The sequence below is a fragment of the Copadichromis virginalis genome, linkage group LG20 (assembly GCF_057382275.1).
Source record: "Copadichromis virginalis isolate Kocher_CV1m ecotype Utaka linkage group LG20, C_Virginalis_male_GT1.1, whole genome shotgun sequence".
NCBI lineage: Eukaryota > Metazoa > Chordata > Actinopteri > Cichliformes > Cichlidae > Copadichromis > Copadichromis virginalis.
This window is the reverse complement of record NC_140637.1, coordinates 8,161,474-8,188,107: the sequence shown is the minus strand read 5'-3', so window position 1 is coordinate 8,188,107 and position 26,634 is coordinate 8,161,474. Positions and strand designations below refer to the sequence as shown.

The following is a 26,634-nucleotide window of genomic DNA, read 5'->3' as shown; positions in this document are numbered from 1 at the left end:
GAGAGAGTAGAGCAGTGGACTGAGCACACAGCCCTGGGGTGAGCCAGTGCTGAGACTCAGGGCTGAGGATGTGTGATGGCCAACTCTGACTCTCTGTCTACGGCCCGAGAGGAAGCTATTGATCCACATGCAGGTGCTGTATGGAAGCCCCAGGTCTTGTAGCTTGGCCACCAGTTTGTGTGGAAGGATGGTGTTAAAAGCTGAGCAGTAATCCACGAAGAGCATCCGCACATAGCTACCATGCTCTTCCAGGTGAGTTAATGCAGCATGGAGTGCTGTGGCTACAGCGTCTTCCGTGGATCGGTTTGCTCTGTAGGCAAACTGGTGTGGATCCAGGCTGCGGGGCAGGGCTGCTGTGATGTGTCTGCGGACCAGCTTCTCAAAGCATTTCATTACCACTGGGGTGAGTGCCACCGGTCTGTAGTCATTCAGGCCGGTGATGTGGGGCTTCTTAGGCAAGGGGACTATGGTGGAGGACTTCAGGCAGAGTGGGACAGTCGCCTGTGCGAGGGATTTGTTGAAAATCCTGGTGAAGATCCCAGCCAGCTGTCCTGCACAATCCCTCAATATTCGACCTGGCACACCATCAGGACCCGCCGCCTTCCTCGGGTTAACAGCCTGCAGCATGCGCCTCACCTCGTGCTCTTCCAGGGTGAGGGTGGTGCTGCTATGGGTGGCGTGTTGCTGCTGTGGCTCCAATACCTCCGGTACCCTGGTCTCAAAGCGGGCAAAGAAGATATTCAGCTCCTCTGCCAGCTCCAGGTCACCGTCCGCAGCTCCGAGATTGATCTTATAGTTGGTTAGGTGCTGGATGCCTTGCCACACCTGCCGGCTGGTATTACTCTTCAAATGGTCCTCGATCCTCCTCCTATAGTCCCCCTTTGCCTCTCTGATGCCTCTCTTCAGGTTGGATCGGGCTGTGGTGTAGTAATCCCTGTTGCCAGACCTGAACGCAATGTTCCTCTCCTTCAGCAGCTGCCTGACCTCCCGGGTCATCCAGGGCTTTTGGTTGGGATAAGCCCGGATCCGTTTGACTGCTGTAACAGTGTCTATGCAGTGTTTTATATAGCAGAGGACACCGTCTGTGAACATTTCCAAGTCCTGATGTTCAAAGATATCCCAGTTAGTCCTGTCAAAACAGTCCTGCAGCTGCTGAGAGGCACCCTCTGGCCATATGGTAAAAGATTGCCGGTTCGCGCCCCGGCTCGGACACTCTCTGTCGTTGTGTCCGTGGTTAAGACTCTTCACCTACCGCCTACTAGTGATGGCCAAAGGGGCCGATGGTGCGATATGGCAGCCTCGCCTCTGTCAGTCTGTCCCAGGGCATGCAATCAATTATTACTTAAACCAACTGTTAACTGTATATTTCTGTACATTTACGTATTATGATTCATATTTCCACATTCAGTGACCTTGTTTATAGGTAATTTCATTGTTTGATCGCGTAAAAATGTTCCAAATTTAATGTCTAAAAGCACTTGGAAAAGGCAGAATCCCATGTCAAATTAGCGCAACAAACTCTATTTTCATTACTGAAAATAACCGTATTTTTATGGGACAGTTATTTTCTGTTATTTCACGGTCGTATTTTGGCGCCCCAGCTGCCGGAATATTACCGTTGTTTTAGGATGTTTTTTTTAACAGTGTACTACAGAGAACAAAATTCAAAGACACCCTGAAATTCAAAGTGAAAAAATGGTCCAATGGTCCAGTTTTATTGTAGTCACTTAAAATGGTACTCAGTAGTTTGTTTGGCCCCCATCTGCTTGTATGCATGCCTGAAAACATCCTATTGAGACGTGAATGGTGTCCTTTGGAATCTCCACCCAGATCTGATCCGGACATCACTGAGCTCCTGGAGAGTCTGAGATTCACGCTACCTGAATCAGACGGACCAAAACATGATGTCCCAAGTGTTATATTTGAATTAACTCAGGCGAGTGTAGAGTGCAGGAGCTGCAAACATACTCTCACCTCATGAAGCCGGATATTGTTTTGCGCCAGGAGAAGCCCAGTACCCACTGCACCAGTGTAGGGTCTGACAGTGGGTCCAAGGATGTTACAGAACGATGTTACAGGCAGCATATTATTCTCCACGGCTTCTCCAGACCCTTTCACATCCATCACATGTGCTCAGAGTTACCTCCTCTCATCCGTGAAAAGCACACGGTGCCACTGGTGGACCTGCCAATTCTGGTATTCTATGGCAAATGCCAAGCAGTGAGCACAGGGCCCACTAGAAGACATTGTGCTTTCAGGCCACCCTCATGAAGTCTATTAATGATTGTTTGGTCAGAGACATTCAAACCAGTGGCCTGCTGAAGGTCATTTTGTAGCTAAGGCAGTACTCATCCTGTACCTCCTTGCACAAAGGAGCAGATACCCGTTCTGATGATGGGTTAAGGACCTTCTACAGCCTTATCTCCTCCACGCTGTCGAGACTGCTCGAACACACAGTAATTCTTATGGCATTGGCACGTTTCAATGTGCCACCCTGGAGGAGCTGGACTACCTTTGTAACCTCTGTAGGGTCCAGGTATCACCTCATAATAACAGTAGTGACACTGAGCCTAGCTAAAGGCAAAAGTAAAAAGATGAGGAGGGAAAAATGTCAGTGGTCTTCACCTATAAAACACCAAAGCAGCTGAAACTGATGAAAAACCCCTTATGCTATTTAACTGACCAGATCAATATCCTGTATGTTGACTTGGCTTGATGCTACACTTTGATTAAAAAGTTTTACTTTCAACTTTTTCGAGCAGTGTATAAATGAAATATCACCAGATCTCTTATCCTACTTTGTGAGGGTCTATGGATTAAAAAAATGCACGGTAACAACAACAGAGCATTTGTTATGTACTCACAGCTTCCACCAGACTGTTGGCACTGCCTCTCTTTTGCAGGCAGTGCGAGCAGCACTCTGCGGGTAAATGCAGACGTGACGGAGAATGGCTTTGGCTGGGAGGGCCATCCTGACTATCTGTGTACCATGAACTCCTCTTCACTGCTCCAGGGATGCTGGCCACACTGCCAGGACTGCGCCAATCCACCTATACACACAAACATATTCATATATATATATATATATATATATATATATATATAGATATAGATATATATATATATATATATATATATATATATATATATATATATATATATATATATATATAGATATAGATATATAGATATAGATATATAGATAGATATAGATATATAGATAGATATAGATATATAGATAGATAGATATATACAGGGTGGGCCATTTATATGGATACACTGTAATAACATGGGAATGGTTGGCATTTCTCCTGCGGTGTTGCTATCAGTGTGTGAAGAGTGGGAGAAGAGGGTTGCATTGACAATCCAACACAATGGACAGCACATTGAACACATTTTATAAGTGGTCAGAAACGTGTAAATAACTCATGAAAGAATAAAGTTACGCTGAAACCGAGCACAGCATTGTTTTTCTTGTGACATTACCAATAAGTTTGATGTGTCACATGGCCCTCTTCCTATTGAAAAAACAAAAGTTGTATCCAAGACTTCTAAATGGCCACCATGGTCACCACCCATCTTGAGGAGTTTGCCCCCTCACATATACTAATGTGCCACAAACAGGACTTTAATATCACCAACCATTCCCATGTTATTATGGTGTATCCATATAATGGCCCAAACAGTAGTTTGGTGGGGGTGGGGGGGTGGGGGGGTTGCCAAGAACAACTCAATAATGAGACCTGTATAAGGGGCGTGTAACTGGGCGAGAAGTCACGGCTAACTGGGGAGGCAGGAGGTGTGGCCCACGAACGCATGGACCTTGTGGGAGAAAGACGGTGAATTTTGCTTGCGTCGAGACCGGCCACCGCCATCACCTGTGAGTGATTGAGAGCCGAGATAAAAAACAAAACGTAAAAAAACAACAGTCCTTAGAGGTGCCATTCCTTCATCATCACAATATTAATGCCCCAAAAAGGTGCAGGTACATGCTGCTGCATCAGGTGTAGTGGAAGAGCTGTGCATGATGGAGAAGGAGGAGCACCGTCTCCACTATTTCTTCTCCGAAGACACTCAAAGTTGAATGTTGGTCTGTTGGAGGCTGAGAGGACACAGAAAACAGTAGTGATTAATGCAATCATTCATCATAAATCCACAGACATTTATAGACAACTGCAATTATTGCAATGACATGTTGTTTTCTTTTATGCTTATCATCCCTGTTGGACAACATCTCCCACCCCGTGCAGCAGACTGTGACAGCACTGGGCAGCTCCTTCAGTGGGAGACTGCGGCACCCACGGTGTGGGACGGAGAGATTTCGCAGGTCTTTCCTCCCCACTGCTGTCAGACTGATCAAACACACACATCCACACATGTGCAATAACACTAAGTGCAATAATCTTTTCTGGCATTGTTGTATTTTTACTCAGTTGTATATAGTATTTGTATTCTATTTTTATCTTATTGTATATTTTATTCTATTTTATTCTACTGTATATAGTATTTTATTTTATTCTATTCTGTACAGTTGTGTACTGTATTTATTCTTATTGTATTCTAATTTTTGCTTCATAACTTGCACTGTCCACTTCCTGCTGTGACAAAACAAATTTCCCACGTGTGGGACTAATAAAGGTTATCTTATCTTATCAAACTGCTAAATGACCATTAATAGGTGCTTTCTATGCTCATCAGCGCAACAGATTCCAGTTAACTGTTCTGCTCTGCCTTCCTGACTGTGTGACGTATGAGCTGGTATTCTTATCTTAAGGAAAGAAGGCTATTTTCTAGGGTATGAAAATCTAATTAAACAAAAAAACAAACAAAAAACCTCAAGATTTGATAAACCAGTGCGCACCTGCATTGCTTTAAACAGAGCGTGAGAGCAGTGATATGCGTCAGTGCACTAGCAGAGAAGTACATCAAGTACATCTCTGGCTATCACAACGGTTATCAGCTAGCAGCTAAACAAATATTATCTGATGGAGAGTGTTTTTGTGCTTGAAGGCAGTAGTGAATATTTTTGTAGATTTTTATGCTTCTTCCCATGTGGAGTCCTTCAGTCAGTTAGCCAAGTTTATTAGTCCTTTAAAAAAATAACACAGTTCTTATCTGTGCTAACATATAACATAAAACTGTTAACACAATAAACTTTCATAAGTTTAACACAATGTGCCACTGGAACTACAAAAAAAAAAAGTGAATTATTATTAATGATTCCGTGCCAGTTCACCAATATTAGCGAGTAATATTAGCTATTTGTAAGTATATATGTTTCGGCCTATATAACAGCCGATAAGGGAACATTAAAAAAAGAAAAAATAAAGAAAAAAAACATGAAAAACATCCTTCAATCATGTTAAGAGAGTTGATGTTGCATTTTTTGTCCAACAGAGGACACATCTAGCGACACATCTGTATGGAACACAAAACACAACAACGTGCTAATCTGAGCAGAGTCGTGCAGAACATAAGTGAATAATCTACAGGGAGTTGTAAATGAAATTTATTTTTAAATAAAAATCCTTTTCTTTAATAAGGAGTGATAAGTCACCAAAAATAATAAATGTTATTCAAATCTGTTCATGTTTTTTGTGCCCTAAAGAAAATCATTTTTAGCCTCTATATATTCAAATTTTACTCACCAAATATTTTTTTTTTAATCTATTTTTAAAATCCTACATCAGTCAGACTCTTATTCTGTTATCCATTAATTTACAACAGTTCTCATCAATTCATGTTATATTGGATGAGTAAAAAAAAAAGTTCTTTTCTTTCAACAACAAGGTAATTTCTCTATGAACCTAGCTAGATGACACTCTAGCCGTTTAACAATAATTTACATACAGTAGTGTACCATGCAATGACAGTACTGATTCAAAATGAATGGTACAAATGAGTAAGTTCTGCATAGGTCACAGATGTGAGATCAATTTGCCTGAATCAGCTAATAAACATCTGACTTGAGAAATTTCTTGCAAACAACAAGTAAAATGATCCTTTATTAAATTTCACAGGTGTAGTGACAAAAACAAAAAAGTATCAGTTCACCTTGAGGTGAGGGTAAAAACCATTTCCTGGGTGACGCCCTGCTGTCCTGGTAGATTGGCTGTTGATCATCGTCACAGTAACTTTCAGACTGGCAGTCACCCCTGGAAACGAGGTCAAAATCTCCCTCTGCATCATCATGGCATTCATTGTTGGACAACCTTTGACACAAAAAGATAAAGACTTTGAAAATTAACTTTATCTGTAACTATGATGTCACGGGACGCAAACAGTGGAAAGAAAGTTACACAGAAAAGTAATAGACTGGTGACATTAACCACCAGCATAAACCACAAGTGCTCAATCTAGATATAAAACAGCTGAACTCAGAGGAAAGAAAATACTTCCGTGAAGTCATCGGTACACAGTAGTAAAACCACGGCTGCATTTACGTAGCTGGTGTGTCAATTTTATCTCACGCTTTCCTCAGATTAGATTAAACCGACTTTTCTTTTCCAGAATTACCTTTCCTTTGTGAGCATGATGTCATCTTCATGAAATTCCTCCCCACTGAAGTACTCGCCTGAGCCTCTCTCTTCATCGCTGTCCCCATTGCCCCTCTCCTCTCGACGAATGGTGGGATAAAGTGCTCCGCTGCTCTCTGACCTGGCATCCAAACAGCAAAGACACAGTAAATCATACTGATGTCGCTGGATTGGATTAACCATTATCATCTGTTTTCTTCAGATTATTGCATCCGCATTCTAAAAAAGTTGGGATGCTGTATAGAATATAGGTAAAAGCTGAATTTGGTGATTTGCAAACATAAAAACTTGACTCCTTTTTAAAATTAAATAGAACACAGAAAACACATCGAATGTGTTACAATATTTACTTTCAATTCAAAAACAAAAAGGTCATTTTGAATTTGATGACAGCACAGAAAAAGCACAGAAAAATTTGGATAGGGCCATTTTCACCACTGTGTAGCATCCCTTCCACTTTAATTAGCAGTCCACAAACATCTGAGAACTGAAAAGTCCAATTACTTGACTCTTAGGAGAAGTTTTTCTGTATCAGAAAAACAGGTGTTCTGGATAGGAGCTTATGCTGCTCTAAAACTGTAGTACCTCTCAGCAATAATAGTGCATTTGCAAGGTGCCAATTCCACAGGTGCTAATGCCACCCACAGAGCTGTAGAGCTTGAGCACTGATAACAACAAGTTGTCCACACCATCTTTAGTCCAGTGTTCAAGTTTTCCAGAAAGAATTTCACAGTTCAGTTTGTCTGACTTCCATTTTCACTGAGTTTTGGCCCAGAGATGACAGCATGTTTAGATCATGTTCATATATGGCTTCTTCTTTGTATGGTAGAGCTTTTGTTAAGTCAGATTGTTGAATGTTGTCATTATTTTTCTTAAATTTGTAAAGGCTCAGTTCAAACTATAGGATCAAGGACATTCCTTTGTCTGACCCCCTCTCGAGCCTCTCGAAGTTCTGGGAGGAGGCTGGTTCTGACCAAGCCTTTCCTCGTTAGCGAGTAAAAGACCGGTTGAAGATGTTCTGTCTTGGTTTTGTTCTTCATGAGGAATAAGTCTCTAAACTAGCGGGGCCTGTGGAAACACAGACTCTACAGCTTTAATCTGCATTTATGGATGGCACTAAAGACAATGTTGTTTTTAATGCAGTATTGGCTGAGGGCCTGAAGATTAACAGCCTGCAGTACCGATTTTTACTCTTGTTCCACTCCAGATTCTTTCAATCTTTTGATGATCTTATTTAGATGAAGATCTATTTAAAATCTTCACAAATTTGAGGAAGAATATTCTGAAATTGTTACACATCTTATGCTGCAACTGACAGTGACATATACTTACAGTTTATTTGCATATTTCCCATCTTTACCTCTGAGAAATGTTGCCTCTCTATGATCCTCTTTTTAATACCACTAACTTTTCCAGTCTTTTGTTCCCCCTGTCCTAACTTTTTTAGACGTGTTGCTGCCATCAACTTTAAAACAAGCTAATATTTTTTTACAAAATAGTCAAATGTCTAAGTTTAAACACTAGATATATTTAATATGCTCTGCTGTGAATAAAAGATTTATATATGAATTTGCAAATCATTGCAAAAATGTCAAAACTCTTTGAAAGTGGGTTTGTACAAATAGTAATAATCCTTATTGTCATAGAGTTGCTTTCCCATAGACTGCTAATTCAACCAGTCACCACATATATACTGTATAAACTGGCCCATTTATCATTTTTTGGATTAAAAGGTCAGAAGCTTTCACATGTTTTGTGACAATCGTACACAAAACCAATATGCTTTGAAGCTCTGTGAGCATTAACATCATGTACATACCTAATATAGGCCTCATAGTAGCGTGTCCTGCTCCAGGGACAGGAAGAGGAGATGGATCAGGCAGATAGAAGGGATTTGTTGGAACCGGAAACCAGGACGGAGAGGGGAGGGGGGGTTCATGCAATGACAAATGAAAAGAGGATACAAGCTGAAATGCTTAAATGGTCTTGTCGGTTTTTCGCTCCTGCTAGAAAACAAGATCTATAAATAATCCACAAATTACAGATAAGAAATGAGGTCACACGATGCCACGGTTTTTCCAAGAATGAACACCACCGAACATTCAAACTGTGGATTCCTAGGAACTGCAACAAACCCAGGTGCAATATGTCAGACCCGACAGCCTCAGCGTGTTTTTTTTAAAGTTCATGACAGCACAATTAGAAGAAGACAGAAGAAAGTTGGCTTGTTTAGAAAGGCTGCCAGAGGAAACCCTTTTCTCTCTCAAAAAAAGATGGCAGCATGGTTTAGGTTTGCAAAATTTCCTCTGGAAAAATGCAAGACTTCTGCAACAATGCCCTTTGGACATGTGAGACCAAAATAGAGAAGTTTGGCTACAGTATAATGCACAAACACCTCATACCAGTACGTTAGTGGAAGGATGATGATATGTGCTTGTTCTGCAGCCACAGGACCAAGACACTTCACAGTCATTCAGTTGACCATGAACTCCTCTGTATACCAAAGTAAGTAGTAGTAGTAGTCAAATGTGAGGCCGTCTTTCTGACAGCTAATGCTTAACCCGAATTGGGACGTGCAACAGGACAACGATCCCAGGCACAGCAGGAAATCTACAGAGTTTGCAGAGCCCAGCCCTCAAGACAATTTAAATGGGACCTTTGGAAAGCGGCGCATAAATGAATACCTGCAAACGTCAATGATCTGAAATAATGTAGTAAAGAAGAGTTGGTCAAAATTCCTCCACAATGATGTGAGCGATAAAGACATAAAGAAAACAACTGTTCAAGTTAGCACAGTTAAAGGTGGTTCTACAAGCCACTGAATAAAGGGGTGCACTTAGTTTTTCATAGGACTCAATGTAACCGAGAATATGTGTAGAACATGCAGATGAATGAATCTATAAAAGCGATCATTTGTTAAATACATACTGATAAAACACTACAAAACTGAGATCTTTCTAATGCAGTGAACTATAATGTAATGATATACATTACTCTGTTCCCTCTGCTCGTCTGATCACAATGGGAGGGAGGGCCTTTAGCTGCTCTGCCCCTCGACTTTGGAATTCCCTACCCCCGGACCTCAGAAATATTAGTTCATTCTCTCTTTTTAAGTCCACCCTCAAAACTCATCTGTTTAAAATTGCCTATTCTTAAATTTCTGTATGTTTTAACTTTTATCTTCTATTTTTATCATTGTGTATATTTCCAGTTTTTATCTGTTGTACAGTGTCCTTGGGTGCTTTGAAAGGCGCTATTTAAATAAAATGTATTATTATTATTATTATTATTATTATTATTATTATTATATCATACAGTGCACTGCCAGACCAAACTTCTGAAATGTCAGGGGAAAAAGTCATTAACATAGTTTGTTAGTGTAAGTGTAAACAGTTGTACTGGCAGATTTATTTATTCATGTATTAAATACAAATATTTTAACCATATCGCTTTTTTACTTAGTTGTATGTACGTGCACTACAAATGGGCCTTATGCTCTATCACACATATATGCGCACACAGTGAGGCCATTGTAAGTTCATGGGAGATGTTAAATAGATAGTGAAACTCCTTCTGCTTATCAGGAATGTAAATCTTAAGCTGACAGAAAATAGGGTCATGATTCTCTCTGTAAGTGACAAGGCTTTATGGATGTGCCTGAGGGTATAGCCCTCATCCCCCATGAGATGGGCCAGCATGTAAGAGTTGTGGAAGGTCTTTGTCTGTGTGTGTATATATAAGATGTGAGGGCGGCAGAGATGATCCTTGGCTGGGATGTTTCTCTCCACATTGCAGTGTGTTTATTAAACCCACTTCAAAACGGGTGCTTTATTCTACACAAAGAAAAGGACCATGCAACAAATGTGCATAGCTACTGTGGATTTTAACACTGCACTTATGTGTCCTTCAACCAACCTTGTGGAGTGCGACTTCCAAGGCTTGCCTTGCAGTCCTTTGCTGTAAGTAGTTGTTGATGATGCGTTTCTGGTGGAGGATGGGCGACTCCGTATTAAACACTTCTGCTGCCTTGCAATGGTCATGGAGAGAAGTGAGGGCACATTGGCATTGTTGAGGTTGGCATTGGAAGGTATTGGCGACTGAACACAAGTGGAATTACAGTGAGGGTAATGAGTGGTGTGATGAAGTTGATTGCACAGGATTGGTGAAGAGTTCAGTTCTGTCTCTCCTTCTCTATCGTTACTGCTGGCTCTCCTGACGATTTGCGGGGGCTCGGTCGAGGCAGCGCTGGAGAAGGGCAGGATCTGTAGTGGCCGCTGTGTGACGGTGGTGGGGTGAGAAGAGCCTTGCTGATCCCCACCTATGTGGTTGACATGGTTCCCAAAAAGGCTGCCATTACGCTGCACGGAGACACCAGAAATGAAGACTAAATATGACTGCTTAATAAATGAAACTAAACTCAGAACATACTCTTTTCTACCAGAGAGAACCAGTGACAGTTTAACAAAATATCCATTCTCAGATTTCCTGGAAAATTCTATGCAATGAAGTGAGTGATTTATTGAGATGTGTTGGAAGCATATCAGTCACAGAGTTAAGTGGCATTAAGAACAAAAACAACAAAGGACATTCGTAGGAATCGCATTAACATACTCCTGTGCACATCAGGGGAATTTCTCTGGAAATCTTACTCTGTAGATTTCCTCCTCTTCCTCTGCATTTTCATCTACTAGTCCTTCCTCCTGGAGGTCACACGATATGGCACGACGGATTTCTGGTCCAATGTCATGCAGTGTACGCAAGCCAGCCTGCAAAAAGGACGTGTGTCAAAGCAAACCTCATTAGTATTGTTGTTAACAAACATTTCGATGTTCTCATGCATGAAAAGAAATCTTCCCGAACAAATGAACAAAACATCTGTTTAAAGATTGTCATCAATCTTTTAGAGTTTTTTCAGATTTGACTGATGTTTGCAAAAGACGGGAAGAAAGGCAAGAGCCACTGCACCCACATCATAATAGACATGCTTTCTCTTCTTTTGTTAACAGACTGTGTGCAAACAGGGTTTGGTTTTTCCAGATTTCCCACATGATTCCCCCACTCCTGATTATGATATGTTGCCAAAGGTCTCATTGGAAAGTTCCACAGAACACCTGACTCAGTGACTTGTAGTAGGTAGTGATTATTGTTTATTCATGTGCCCGTAATGTGATGAGCACAAAGAAAGGCTTTTATTGCAAAAATGAGTCAAAACTGACTGTTTGATAGTGCTCACCTTAATTAATTTGGATGAACTGCTCACTTAGACTCCATAAATTACTCACTGTGCACTGAATTGACTGACTGAAACGTTGCACTTTCCTCACCTGTAGAGCCAAGGTGGTATTCAGCCTCTCCCATGAGCGCCTTCCCACAAGACCTTGCTCCTTGCGCCTCTTGAACTTTCTGAAGTAGTCCTGTATCAGGAAGGTGGCATAGAACTTCCCCACTGTTACCTCGTCATCTGAGTGAGCAGACACACCAAAGCCTCCCAGGTCAACACCAAAACACCTCAACACCGAAAATCAGCTCATATCCATGCACTCAAGATTCAAAATACTCAGCCAGTTACTCCTACTGCTGCTATGTCACCAGCTCAGAGAACATTTAATGTGTCCTCACAACTAAAAAAAAATCACAATCATGAAGCACCACTACTGCAGCATGTTGGGAAAAGAGACAACATCTTGGAAATGAAACCAAATATTTTAGCTTTATTCCAAATGCCAAAAGAGTACTGACCGATAATCCCAAAATGCCATAAATCCTCAATGCTTAACCAGGACACTGACCTTTCTGCCTAAGAAGCTCATTTTTTGAGCACATGAAAAATATGTCTTTTCTCAGGCCTATTACTAAGTACTGTCAGATTCACAGTAAACAAAGAAATAAAGATATAAACTCAGAACTGTTAATAATAGCCGAGTATCTGACTGTCTACCTCTGCAAAAGACGTTTGCTCTCAGAAAATCATGTACAGTACAGCAAGATTAATCTTGATGACTGATAACATTTAAGCCTGCAGCTTGCATCTTGCTTCATTTCTAAAATGCACGAAATTATGAAAGACTCTTGCAACATACAAAAAACCACAAATACACAAAAACCTCGCTCAAAAAAGTGAAGCACAATCTTCAAAAATGAAGTTTATATAACAGATTTCTAAAAAATAATAATAAGGACGCAGACGCATGTTTATTATCAATTCAAATAAATCGAAGCATTTATGCCTGCACATATTGTACAGTGACTGCAGACTTAACTAAAATTTAAGCATCTATGATTTCAGAGACAGACAAGCAGAAGTGTTTTATGTGTTAGACCAATGATATGATCTGTAGCAAGAAGCGCATGCAAGAAAACAGCAGAGTAAAAGGTTTATAGAAGCAAGGGTAAGCTCTACAGATCTTCTATCAAGACACAAAACATAAACTTAGTTTAGCCAGAAGGGAAGCGATGACAGTGCACACTATCTGCCATGCAGGGAGGCTTATTGGGCTTGGCTCTAATTCTCTCAGATAAGTCACTGCTGAAGCAGAACGGGGAGAGATGCTGGACAATAACAAAAAAAGCCAGCTGAATCACTGTGTGCAAGAAACAAGTGGTTTTCTCTCGGTTTGTCACCACCTCTCCATAACCCATTTTAACTGGAGGGGAACTGAGTAAACGTGACAAATGTTGTGGCCAATATTCCCTCCAGGGGTCCAAAGAGAGCGGTGACCTTTATGTGGTTATGATCCATCTTTAGGTATCAGACTCGTTTCTCTACACACACAACACAGCCAGAGTTAAGCTGCACAGGGCTCTGTTCAGAAAGGACCAAAGATATAGAGCCAAAAAAGGTATTTTAAAAATGCTCATCTGTATTTTAAAATCAGAAACTGATGATCTGAGTAAGTCTGGTCATGTCTGTGTGACAGACTGGTGACCCTGCCTCTACCTGGGATAGCTGGGATAGGCTTCAGGCTCCCCACGAGCCTGATTGGATAAGCAGAAAAGAATGACTGGATCATTCGAAATTGCTAATTTCTTGTAGTTTAGTAAATACATAGCCTCACCAATTTCATTTTCAAAAACATGTAACTCCTCGACAGGAAGGATGAAATCTTACTTAACAATTAAGTAAGATTTTTTCCCCCAGAAAAATCGCATTTGGGGATTTTTACGATTCGCGTTTTTAAGGAACTCCTTGCCTTAATTCAAGTATTAGTTTGCTGAAAACGAATGAACTGATTTTACACGTGTGAGCAACATCTCAAAACCAATAATCCCTGACTCGTTTTGTTTTTCTTAAGAACAAAAGCATCCTGGTGTAAAGGGATCATAACTATGTCCACATGTGGATTCCCTTTCTGGACAGAGCCCGATGAAGTAAGTGAGGTATCAGTAGCTTCATGCCACCAGACTAAAACAGAACTGCTCCAAAGAGCTCAGGACGGCAGAAAGAGAAGAAAGGAAGGCCAGTGACTGAAAACAAAGGAAGCTGTAGAACAGAGAGGCTTGGCGAAAAAGAAAAGAGAGCGGTTAGCGAGCTAATGCACACAAAGACATGCAGTACAAGCATAGAAAAGATGGAGCTGCTACGCTAGCACAACAATGTGAAAGCCTCTCACTTAGATTATAAAACTGACTCTCCAACAAACTGACTACTTTATGAGAAGATGCTGTTTGAGTTATCGTTAAACATATGAAACACATCATTGTGGGTAACAGTGACACTTTTCAACTGAAAGGAATAAGGTGAGTTTCTGTGAAATACATAAGCTTAACTTCACAACAAATTAAAAGTTTTGTTGTAGTAAAACAGCTGGTCTTGCAGTTTCAGAAAGGCAAAAACAGGATGATAAAGGCTTCCTGTGGGTTCTTCTTCACCTCCTGTTTTCTGTTTCATAAAGCTTATTCTTATCTGTACTTCACCTTGTCCTTTACACCTACTGATCTACATCACAAGGCGAGGAACCCGTCTTGATTCTTTTGTTGACTTTAAAATTATTTTGGCTTCAGACGTACTTAGCATGCTTAGGCTTCCACTATTATTGTTTGGAAATATAAAAAAAAGATATATATACATATAAGAATCCATCTGTAAAATTATTTTTATCATGTGAGCAAGAGAATGGAACAGACACATGAGAGAGACTGTCACTTGACGAAAGCAACGAAAGCAGTTTTGTCCCTGTGCACTTGTGTACAACGACCACTGACCGCCTGCAGGAGGCACCACTTGGTCCAGTAGCTTCATACTGGTCCTCTTCCAGATCTTCTTGATCACAGCTCTAAGCTCCTCATTGGCTTGCTCCAGGTTCCCTTTGAAAAGTGCAACCAAGGTTAAAATTAAGTAAGAGTACGAAGTCTGCTTTTCACACACAGTCACAACATACGTCAAAACATTTCTTACCATCATGAGTTGTAATTAATGATTATGCTTTACTTTGGTGCTAAGTTACCTTTTTTTAATTAAAGGGCCATGTTGGTTATGCAGTGGACTGCAGGAGGAACTACTACTTAAATATGATCTATAGCGCCCTCTTGTGTTAATTCTGGAAGGAACAACTGAGTTTGGGTGACAAAAATAAAAGTGGTTCAACTCAGAGTGACATACTTTTCAACTGCTCAGTTAAATAGTATGTTCCTGTGTGAAGCTTTAAGTGCGCACTTACTTTATTCATTAAATATTCAACTGAAATGTGTTTTTTCCTTATTTAATGCTGATTTCAATGTAAGACTTGATTCCCAGTGCATTTAAATCTGTCTCCTATTAACTTCACTGTGCTGCAATGGTTTCTCTGGGCTGTAATCTTAAGCTGCTGCACATACAACAGGTCACTGATCCCATTAGCCTCACCTCTTAGTCCTCCTACTTAAAAAGTCAAAATGTCATAACGCTTAAAAGGCAATCAACTGCATACTACACAACATGGCAGACAGCTCTAAAATGCTAAACCAATCTATAAGAAAGCAAACAATAATTCTGCAGATCCAAAAGCGGCTAAAGGTGCACACTCACCTTCAGTCTTAATCTTGAGAGCAGTGCGGACCAAAGCAAACAGGGTGGCATTAAACATTACAGTTCCATCACTGTTCAGGGGCATGTTCATTGCCACCAGACGCTGTAAAAGAATCCAAAACACAGATTAACACTGAGGCGCCTAATGTTAAATTAGTAATGTGAAAACTGCAAGTTTAATGAGTGAAATGTACAAAAGCTGCAACGTATTTTAGGTGATACAGTAAAAGAGTGGCAGTGTAGTGCATTATCTTCATTGCTATTGTATGGAAAGTTGTGGAAACCCACCTTACAGGCCACTCTGTGAGGGCAAAGTTTCCCAAAGCCCAGCGGGGGTTGGATCCTCCTCAGTAGAGTAACTACATCGAGATGCTTTATCCTGCCCCTGACAGCACATTCAGATTAAATGCATCACACCAAGCAAGCAGTCTCCACTACAGGCACAGGTCCTAATAAGTATGTACACTTTAGAGAATTTACAATTATAAAAAATTACTATCATATTTAATGGAGTCGTTTTTAACACTAGTATAGTGTACCATTTAAGAGATAAATAACAAGAGAAAATGCTTCAGACTACTCTTCACAACTGGTTCCAAGTACTAACTTTGCTTCTGGGTCGTATTCTGACCAGATCCTTTTAAACTCGTCCAAGTGGTGCGGCCCGAGAATGGACCAATCACGGGTCAGATAGTCAAAATTATCCATGATGACAGCAACAAACAGGTTTATGATCTGAAAGAAAAAAACATGCAACATTTTTTGTAACAGAAACTGTGCACGGGACAGTGAAAACTCAGGTCTGCGTGTAAAAATTAGTCACTTTGAACACAGTCAGATGGCTGAAGCTTACCAGGAAAGCACAGAGCATGTAGAAGCTGATGAAGTAGATAATGGCAAAGCCACTGCCACAGGTCCTCTCCTCCCCAGGGTTGTAGTCTGACTCTGAATCACACAGCTTGCCTGGCATGCAGGCTAGCATGATCTCCTGCCAGGCCTCGCCTGTAGCACACCTAACAGTGAACGAGGAACAACGTCAACACAGCTGCAGCCGTACATAAAAAATAAAGATACATTTATTATGTACAAATACATACTGACCTGAACAGCATCAAGACAGCTTGGGGAAAAGTTTGAAAGTTGTTGTTGCGGTTGATTTGTGTCCCATCTACCATTGCTATTTTCCCAAACACCTAAAAAAGAGAAGAAATATCCCATTAATGCTTAGATTCTCTCAAAGAAAGACATACATATTGTGCAGGGTGTCTAACAGGTCCCACCGTTTCATGTAACGATACCATTTCCTAACAAATTACCTGCATTCCAATTACAGCGTAGATGAAGAACAGCATGGCTATCAGGAGTGCGACATAGGGAAGAGCCTGAGGGAGGAAAAAAAAGAACTTGGACGCTGTGAAATCTGCAGTTTAACTTGAGCAGTGTCAAGTCATAACTGCTTCTATTTTATGTTGGTATTCTACGCAACAAAACATGCCCCTATCAGTTTTTCGAGTGCGCCTGCTGCAAGCTCATTTCAACATACTTCTACTTCTGGTTGGTTTGGTTTTCATCACAACCCTAAGCAGTGTTAGTTATTTACTGTGGTGGAAAATATATTTCTCCGAGAATTAGCACCATACACCACAGTTTACGTTGCAAATCAAAAGACTGAGAGCACTCTGAAGGAATGTGCAGTGTTATGGTGTTTTGGTAAGACAAAGATCAAGGAATTGGACAAATAAAGAAGAAAAACATCATATACATTTAAGTCAAACATATGAACTTATTTTGGAATTTTTTACTTGATGGGACAAAAGAGATGAGTATATTTATTATATTGATAATACATTATAATAGGTTAATATATGTTTTCAGTTCAGTCTGTCTCCTTAATAAAAAATGGTTAAGTGAGTGGAACAGACTGAGAACTTTATCTCATTAGATAATACAGATACTGGTTTACCTTAGGGGAAATGATTTGTAGTTGGAAAACAAAGGTGATAAATCATAGTATATCCAAATAAATGTTGCTGCATTAACTCAGCATGTTTAAAATGGCAATAATAACATACTGTGATAATATTGTATCATGGGGTCCCTTCTCTCTGCTATAGTCTCACCTGGAAGGACTTGATGAAGGTCCACAGGAGAGTCCTGATTCCCTCACCCCTGCTCAGCAGTTTGACCAATCGCATCACCCTGAACAAGCGGAAGAAGGTGATGGAGATGCGAGCGCTGTCCTCTGTGTTCTGAAGCGGGTGAGGGCAAGAGTTATTATGGGACAAAGAAATAAAAGGAACATTTTCCATTTTCCAGCACACTAATGAAGATATGCAACACTCGTTCATTCATGCAGTCAGTCATACATGCATTCTTTATGAGAGTCATGTATGGGACATATTAGTTACCAAGCAACACCAAATAAATTTAAATGCTTGTGAAAAAGCCTCCCACTTTAGACTTTAGAAACTGTTTACAGTGACGACAATAAACAAGCATGCAGAACAACTTGTGTGTTAAACGCCATGCCATTAACAGACCTGGAGGACTTGCACATACGGGAAATTTAAATGTGCATGTAATTGTGGACAACTACAGAGAGCTTTATCTGCAAATACATAAGAGCTAAGTCAAGAGCAGTTCATTTTAAATAACCTGACTGCTAATGCTACACAGAGCTACACTAGAATGAAGGACAAAAAGGCCAGTTTTAATCCCGCGTGTCATGCCATGCACCAAGACGGGACAAAAAAAACAGCAGATTGAAAACTGGTGCCAAAATGCAACAAACCAGGTGGATTCAAAACGGGACTGTGACAGACACTGAGAGTTCAACACAAACCCTTACAAGTGATTCAATCAGTTCTGGTATTTAAAAAAGATTTTCAGCAGTAACTGAGCAAAAAGTGTAATAACAGAAAGATGCTGATGCTTTTGACTTTTTTTTTGGATGGTCACAGAAGGGTGAGGGTCTTAAATAAAAGAGGAGGGGCTTCTTACCCCTGGCTCCACTATCACCTTGACAACAGGAATGGCTGCCGACTTGAAACCAAAAGCCTAAAGTTAATCCGAGTCATACGAACCAGCACCAAACCATTCACAGGTAAGTGCTGCTGCAAACATCACATATCATCAGTGACCTGTGCTTCATTCAACATCCGAATACATTAAAAGCTCTCAGATGGAACTTTATTTAAAAAAAAAAACCAAAACAACACAAACAACACAGCATCAAAACTTACCAACAAGAACAAGATCAGCAGTGTAAGCCTGTCGCCACATATTCTAAGCAGTAACACCATAAATAAGATTCATGGAAAAAAGAATGCAAATACCTGTTGCTCTACTAAAGAGCAAGCTTTCTGTCGCAGGATTTATTTTGTTTATTACTACCAAATTCTATATTTCAATTACAGGAGGTGTCTTATTTTAAACAGTCATTCAAAAAAATTCAAACAGACACATCATTACATGGAAAAGGTGGCAAAGAGCGTGAAATCAGTGTTAACATGAGCCACAGAAAAGGACAAAGAGTTGCCTTGGAGTAGCAGTATAACAAATTCATTCACAGATTAAGTACGTATATAATTAAGAAACAAGATCTTAGTAGATCTAATTAGAATTTATAACTTGCTATTTTATCAATTCTTTTTTTTTTAATGCCAATTTAATAAAAGATCCTTTTTCACTCTTTTCATTCAAACCACAGTACGCTGACACAAAAACCAATGTCTCCCTTTTTCTGGATTGACTAAATAATTATCAAATGTGTGTCACTAAATAAAGTGGTGAAACCGTTACATACTGTTCATATTTCATCCGTTTACATGACCGCACACGTGTTTCCCCACACTCACTGAACGGCAACTGAAGTGCTTTTATAATCTTATAAAAGACCCAAAGCCCTCTTTTGAGCTCTTTTAATCTCGGCTACACTCAGTTAGTTTAACCCTTGTATGGTGTTCGGGTCTGTGAGACCCGTGTTCAGTTTTTTTCAAAAGAAAAATTTAACAATTAATTATTTTTTCACGTGTAAATGTGTTGTGTCTTTCCACTCACTCCACTTGATTATAACTGATTTATTTATAACATTTTATATAAAAGAAAAACGAGAAGCACATTAATTCATAAATGTGATCTAACAAAGGTAAAGGGAAAAAATTAACCATGTTTGCTGTTCATATGTCTTGTAATTGGGATGAAGTAAACATCTGTTGAGTAATTTAACATAAAATTGTTTGATAGTGTTAATTTGGAAAGCCAAAACTCTAGCGGGTCCACCAGACCCATGAACACTGGCTGAGTAACAAAAATACGAACACCACACAAGGGTTAAGCTCAGTTAGCTCTGAGTAGATGGATTCTAATTTGTTTATTTTGTGTTTATTCTATCACATTCCAGGCGCTTATGACCTCTGCTCCTTAAGTGCGCCATATATGATCATTCCTACACTGTTTAACTATTTTAAAAGACCAGCAGGTCTCTGCAGCAACCTGGACAAATGTGGTGGGAACACAATTCTCCTGATAGGTCAGTCCCTTCCTTGAACTCTTTCATTACTGTCCCATAAAAAATACATAAAGACACAGGCTTTACAGTTTCAAGATTCCCTAAAATGCCAGTTTTCCTTAAATGATCCACACCGGTGGCTCTAAAGTTCATTTGAATAGATACAGGTCAAATTTGACCCAGAACAGCATTAGTTTGTACTGTACAACAGTATAAAGTTTTAACATATTTTCATTTTTGTTTATTTTTGGTTACTTTTGGAAAAGTCATCAGTCTTCAGATGACCTAAAAACAGATTAAATCTGACCTGAACAGTATGTAAGGGTTAAAAAGCTTGAGTCGATTACATGTTTTTTTAAAGCAGCAGCTTTTCCTGTTATGAAACTGCAAAAAATAATTCCTAATGCCTGAAAAAAAGACAGCTGCGCCCTTGATTTGTAACACTGATGCTACAGCAAGGCACTCCTGCAGCGGAAGACACAGCAAGACATGTGCGATAAATGATTACTTACATTGATCTCAGTGATGGCAATGTCAACCACGCTACCCACAACAATTAAGGCATCAAACGTGTTCCATGCATCAGCAAAATAGTTCTGCAAGCACAGGCAACAAAGACACACAGAAAAGAAGAAAGAGAGACAACAAAGCCAGGAAGAAAAGGAAGAAGTAGTATAAAAAGAAGTGTGAAAGACAGAAAGAAAAGAGCATCAAAAAGTTGTGCTTTGATATAACAGAGCGAGGCTGAAAAGGTTTTCCTGTCTGAGCTTGTGAGAGTGCCAACTTTTATTATTGCTGGCTTAAAGGAATACATGCTGTTTGTTGGCACTTATTGCCCCCGAAAGCTAACAGCAGATTTTCAGGTTATTTAGCAGATATTTGGCCTGTGGTGCTTATCAACCATTGAGCCCGACAAAGATTTAAAAGATCGTTTCAAGTGCAGACACTATTCAACACTAATTTAAGACAGGAAGGTAAGGAAGGAGAAAAGATGTGAAGGATGGAAAAAAGGAGAGTGGCAGTAGCAGTTGGAGAGCAGGAAGAGGGAATGACAGAGTTCTACATACTGACGTCTTTCTACCTGGCTGAGTATGATGTCGACTACACTGCCAATCACCACCAGAGCATCGAAGACGTTCCAGGCGTCCCCGACATAGCCCTGAATATGGCAGCATGCACAGCCAGCAGGAGGAGAGGGGGGAGGCAGGAGAGGAGGGTGATGCAGGAAAGTATAAGAGATTACAGTGAGGGGTACAGGAGGGTGACGATAAGAAATCAGTGGAAGGATGAGATTCGAGCAAAGAGCCCGTGATGGGAGGCAACAGGAACAGGAAGAAAGAGGGCTGGCTTAAAAGTGTCTTCAGGTAAAAACTCAAACACTGATCTTTTTGGGGATAAAATATAAAAAGGACATCTAGAGGAAAACTCTTTCCCTTTTGAATGCCTAAAAGGGGTAACCCTTGTATTGCTTTCCTAAACTGAGCAGTGTCTGTCATATTTGAGGCCTCCTTCCAGAACAAAATGAGTGGGGGTGCTCCAGAAGTTACTGAGGGTGATCTCTGCCTACACAGCTTGGAAAAACCTGGAACCTGATCTAATGGTCCTCAAACTGCATTTATATTAACATATAAACACTGTCATGGTCTGTGGAATGCGTGATGCTCGGGTAGCCACACCCCCGGGCTGGGCCATCACTAGCACACCTGCTCTCCATCCCGGTGATTACACGGAGATCCACTTAATCCGGCGCTGACGGATGCTCCACGCCAGTCCGTAGTCATCCCCACAGTGGTAACCAGACTTCCACGAAAAGTGTGCATTCTCTTCTGCTTGGAACTTTGTTTAACCTGCCTACTTCTGTCCAGATTTCTACTCGGCGTCTGCTACCTGCCTGTCCTCCGGCTCAACTGGATCTCGCGGCGCTCACCTGGCCCACTCGCCATTCCACGGACTTCCTGCCCCCACGGACTGCCACACTTCCCTCCCGAGCTCCCACGGTTCCGTTCTATCGTAAGCCCCTACTCTAACTCAGTCCTGATATGTTCTCCCCGCTTCCTGGCTCCCTAGTAATCATCTCCCCTTTCTATTGCAGCCCCCCGCCGTGCCGATCCCGGCTTCCTCGTGTCATTGTTTCCCCGGATTTTTAGTTTCTGTTTTGCTCTCTACTTTCCCCGGGTCGCCTTTCGTTGTTTTAATAAAGTGTCTTTTTGTTAGCTCGGAGTCTGCGCCTGGATCCTTTCGTGCCCGCGCACCACGGCGCATGACAAACATATAACATATAAATGCATATACTGGAATTTTAAAACTCATCATTAAGGGTAGAGAGGTGGTCATCTAACATGTGGGAAAGAGTTAAGGTACTATTGGTCTTTGAATAGATCTGCATATAATTTGCTTAAACACTTAAGTTTTTGCATTAAGGACAATTTTTGACAGAAAATAAAATAAATCATAGAGAGGAGAGAAGAGACTTACTCTGGGCTTGAAGGCAATCAGCTTGAGGATCATCTCTACAGTGAAAACCCCAGTGAACACCATGTTCAGGATGTCCATGGCATAGTTAAATAAATGAGACTGACCATGGTGCTGAAAAGAGACATATGCACAGACTAAACACACAAATATTAAGAAACAAATACGTATTTCAGCATATGACAAAAGACTGTACATCATCATTTTAGACTCATTATGTACAGATCAGATCAGTTCAACCACTAACATTTCTAGGCACAGCAATATTTGACAAACTGATAAATTAAATATTTATTTGCTACACTATATTGCCAAAAGTATTCGCTCGTTTGCCTTCACATACATATGAACTTGAGTGATATCCCATTCTTAATCCAAACGGTTTAATATGATGTCCACCGTCCATATTCACCTACACTAGCTTCAAATCTTCTGTCTTTATTTATGGCAATTTTTGAACATTCTTCCAGAAGCACATTTGTGAGGTCAGACACTGATGTTGGACGAGAAGGCCTGGCTCACAGTCGCCGCTCTAATTCATCCCAGAGGTTTTCTATCGGGTTGAGATCAGGACTCTGTGCAGGCCAGTCAAGTTCTTTTACACCAGACTTGCGCACCATGTCGTTATGGATCTTGCTTTGCGCACCGGAGTGAAGTAATGTTGGAACAACAAGGGGCCATTGCCAAACTGTACCCAGTACCCTTCAGGAGAAGGGTACTTCTCCAGATAACCATCAAACCCAGACTTGTTCATCAGACTTGCAGATGGAGAAGTGAGATTCATCACACCAGAGTACATCTCCACTGCTCTGGTGCTTTACACCACTGCATCTGAGACTTTGCTTTGTGCTTGGTGATATTGGGCTTGGATGCAGATGCTCAGGCATGGATACCCATTCCATGAAGCTCTTTTCACACTGTTCTTGAACTAATCTGAAGGCCACATGAAGTTTGGAGGTCTGTAATGATTGATCGTATAGAATGTTGATGACCTCCACACACTATAATACCACTAACAGCTGATTCTGGAATATTTAGTAGTGAGGAAACTTCATGGCTGGACTTGCACGGTTTTTACAGATCTTCCGCAAGTGACCCATTCTTTCACAAATGTTTGTAGAAGCAGTCTGCATGCCCAGGTGTGTTTTATACACCTGTGACCATGGACGTGATTGGATGATCATTGACTTGAATGAGTGAGTCAGTACATTTGGCAACAAAGTCTATGTAGTGATTGTAAACCCAGATCAACTTTACCTTAAAGACAGAATGAATAGTTCTTACCTGAATGGCCAGGCATAAGGTGTTGAGGATGATTAGGACAAACATGACGTACTCAAAGCCGGTGGAGTTCACCACATACCAGAACTTGTACTGGTAGGGGTTTTTGGGAATGTAGCGCCGAAGAGGGCGAGCTTTAAGAGCGTACTCGACACACTGACGCTGCCATGGTGTTGATGGTTTGTTGAGGCAAAAAGAAGCAGAGACTCATAACCAAGTAATTAATTATTAAGATATTATTTGGCTATAATGTTGCATTATTTCTTCATGCTTTTGAAATAATCATAAACAGACTTTCCTACCTGATTTTTGTCCAGCTCACAGTTCTTGTACTCCTTTTCCCCTTGCTCCTGGAACGTAACAATAACAAAACCAACAAAGATGTTCATCATGAAGAAGGCAATGATGATGATGTAGATGATGAAGAAGATGGAGATCTCGATGCGGTAGTTGTAGATAGGGCCCATGTTCTCCCTGTTGGAGTCGATGGCCTTGTACAGCAGACTGTAGGGACAAAACGGAGACAGAAAGTCAAGATAATCAGTTACTATCCAGTGGCAATACAGGATTTAGTTTGGAAGAAGCAAAATAAATATCAAACATTAAATTCCATCTTGCACATAAAACAGTACTTACGTGGGCCATCCTTCAAAGGTGGAAACGGTAAAAAGAGCCATCATGGCCATGAGGACGTTGTCAAAATTGAATTCACTGTTATACCAGATCCTCTCCTTCACCATGGGCAGCGCAGTGTCACCATTGTTGTAGAGAATATATGTACCCCTGGGATTTAAAGATAATATTAACTACATATGCTGTGTGCAGACTGAAAATGCAAGCAAAACCAGTAAGGAATCAAAGGTCTCACTTGCACTCATCTGGGCTGGACTTGGCATCATCTGTGCATCGATAAAATTTACCCTTTAAAAAAGAAAGCAGAGCATGTCAGCTGCAGTGTTGTGCAAGAATCCCAGACTTTGTATAGCTTTTTATTATTTTATGGTAGAAGCATTGTTTAATTTAGTGAAGTGCAGAAGAGACGTGAGATTTTACAATCAGTGTGCACCTGTTTCCCATTATAGCTCATTGCTGTACCTTAAAAAGTTGCACTCCGATACAAGCGAACATGAACTGCAGCAGAGTGGTGACGATCATGATGTTGCCAATGGTCCTGATGGCCACAAATACACACTGGACCACGTGCTGCAAAGCATACAGTTACAGTGCTATTAGAAATACAGTTTGTGTCACCAACAAAAGCGTGTGTTTGCACAAACATGGGTGCAAATTCAGACAGACAACTAAACCCATGCACATAGACAGAGAGAGATATTGTCACTCTCACCTTGAGTCCCTTAGCTCTGTTGATGGCCCTGAGAGGACGAAGAACTCGCAAAACACGAAGAATTTTCACCACTGAGATGGCGGACGACCTATAGGAGACAGAAAAACAGATCAGGGAAAAAGGGTTGTAATTTTTAATGGGTATGTCCCCACAGAGGTATTAGTATACTGAAGTTTTAGCTGCTGAGCCACTTAACTGTGACAGAGTACAGACAGGGTTTAGACAATCAAGATGTAACATGTTAATTCAGTTGTTTTTACTTATGACTTCTTCAGAATTTTCAGTTGAATTAGGCCATTACCCTAAGTAGCTACTACTGATTTAGTTTAAGTAATGTTTAGGGATTCATGAGTGCGGCTGAAACACAAAAGAGGCATGAAGTCTACTTATTCTATAAATTCACTGGTGAGTTACGCGCACTTTTCTCACATTGGATATTACACTGACTTTCTACTAGGGTGATGGCAGGATAAAGACCATTTAATGTCCATTCTGACTGAGTCACACATTTCCATTTTCACATATGGCTGTGCTGGGTAATGTCTAGAAAGGTTCAGGGAAATGTAGTACATGTGTGAAAACGGTAGTTTTTAACTTATCATCTGAACATAGTTGCTCAATTTTTGATGACAATCACACTTACTGAATGCCAAAAGACACCAGAGACACACCAACGACCAGCAGGTCTAATAGGTTAAAGTAGTTTCTACAGAACGCCCCTTTATGAAGGAATGCTCCAAATGCTGTCATCTGGACAAAGGAGAGAACCATGTTGATTAGCCATCAATCAAGGAGGAGGTTCAATCAAGGCAGCAATATGACTCAAAATGCATAATAACTGTTTGCTATAGATGATCTGTTATATTCTAACTGTTATATTCTGTTATATTCTAAGGATTAACAAAAGCACTCAAGCTTGGTAAGTTAAATGAACAGGAAAAAGTTTCAATCAATATTTAAAACATATTTGAAATGAGAAACGTCAGGGATGCATTTATGTGCAGTACCGCGTGCACACACACATTGATGGTATATACAGTACATATAGATACATTAGGTACAGACATTGCAAAATGTTAACACGACATGGGGAACATTTTAAAACTACATTCATTTCCTGTACAGATTAAGCCACAAAGTGAACCATAAACAAGGACTTTCAAGCTTAAGCTTAAATGAGATTTTCTGGTGCAGACATGCAGCAAGTAATGGGGAAAGGTTAGAGACTGATTTGTGAATGTAAAAATAATAAAACTGTTTAGGATATTTGTGGATTTCTTCAAGCTTTTTATTTGGAAGAACAGTTTTCCAAAAAATGCTTCTTATCTGTGTTCACAGTGTCCAATCAGACAGTGTGATTTTAAAGCTTGGTGTTAGTTGGAGTTCATCTACCGTCCGAAATATAGCAGACTTAACAAACATCCTACTATAATGATTGTAGTATATGAATGCACATACCCCACCTCCTCCTTAACATCTATGAACA

The 26,634-nt window shown here is 40.5% G+C and overlaps 1 protein-coding gene across 1 annotated transcript in view; it reads right to left on the bottom strand.

Annotated features, from left to right (window-relative positions):
* Positions 1-26,634, bottom strand: part of cacna1db (calcium channel, voltage-dependent, L type, alpha 1D subunit, b) — an 88,717-nt gene that overhangs the window by 5,857 nt on the left and 56,226 nt on the right. Inside the window, exons 23-49 of the mRNA XM_085444619.1 lie at positions 25,792-25,898; positions 25,149-25,236; positions 24,899-25,006; positions 24,672-24,724; positions 24,440-24,586; positions 24,106-24,307; positions 23,807-23,965; positions 22,526-22,636; positions 21,132-21,209; positions 18,541-18,582; positions 17,661-17,789; positions 16,857-16,922; positions 16,642-16,733; positions 16,394-16,553; positions 16,148-16,275; positions 15,829-15,925; positions 15,541-15,643; positions 14,739-14,840; positions 11,861-11,997; positions 11,186-11,302; positions 10,452-10,894; positions 8,356-8,382; positions 6,517-6,657; positions 6,055-6,212; positions 3,990-4,102; positions 3,744-3,878; positions 2,865-3,050 (exon numbers count right to left, since the gene is read on the bottom strand). Coding sequence (XP_085300745.1) covers positions 2,865-3,050; positions 3,744-3,878; positions 3,990-4,102; positions 6,055-6,212; positions 6,517-6,657; positions 8,356-8,382; positions 10,452-10,894; positions 11,186-11,302; positions 11,861-11,997; positions 14,739-14,840; positions 15,541-15,643; positions 15,829-15,925; positions 16,148-16,275; positions 16,394-16,553; positions 16,642-16,733; positions 16,857-16,922; positions 17,661-17,789; positions 18,541-18,582; positions 21,132-21,209; positions 22,526-22,636; positions 23,807-23,965; positions 24,106-24,307; positions 24,440-24,586; positions 24,672-24,724; positions 24,899-25,006; positions 25,149-25,236; positions 25,792-25,898 — 3,429 coding nt within the window. The remainder of the gene's footprint in view (positions 1-2,864; positions 3,051-3,743; positions 3,879-3,989; positions 4,103-6,054; positions 6,213-6,516; positions 6,658-8,355; positions 8,383-10,451; positions 10,895-11,185; positions 11,303-11,860; positions 11,998-14,738; positions 14,841-15,540; positions 15,644-15,828; positions 15,926-16,147; positions 16,276-16,393; positions 16,554-16,641; positions 16,734-16,856; positions 16,923-17,660; positions 17,790-18,540; positions 18,583-21,131; positions 21,210-22,525; positions 22,637-23,806; positions 23,966-24,105; positions 24,308-24,439; positions 24,587-24,671; positions 24,725-24,898; positions 25,007-25,148; positions 25,237-25,791; positions 25,899-26,634) is intronic.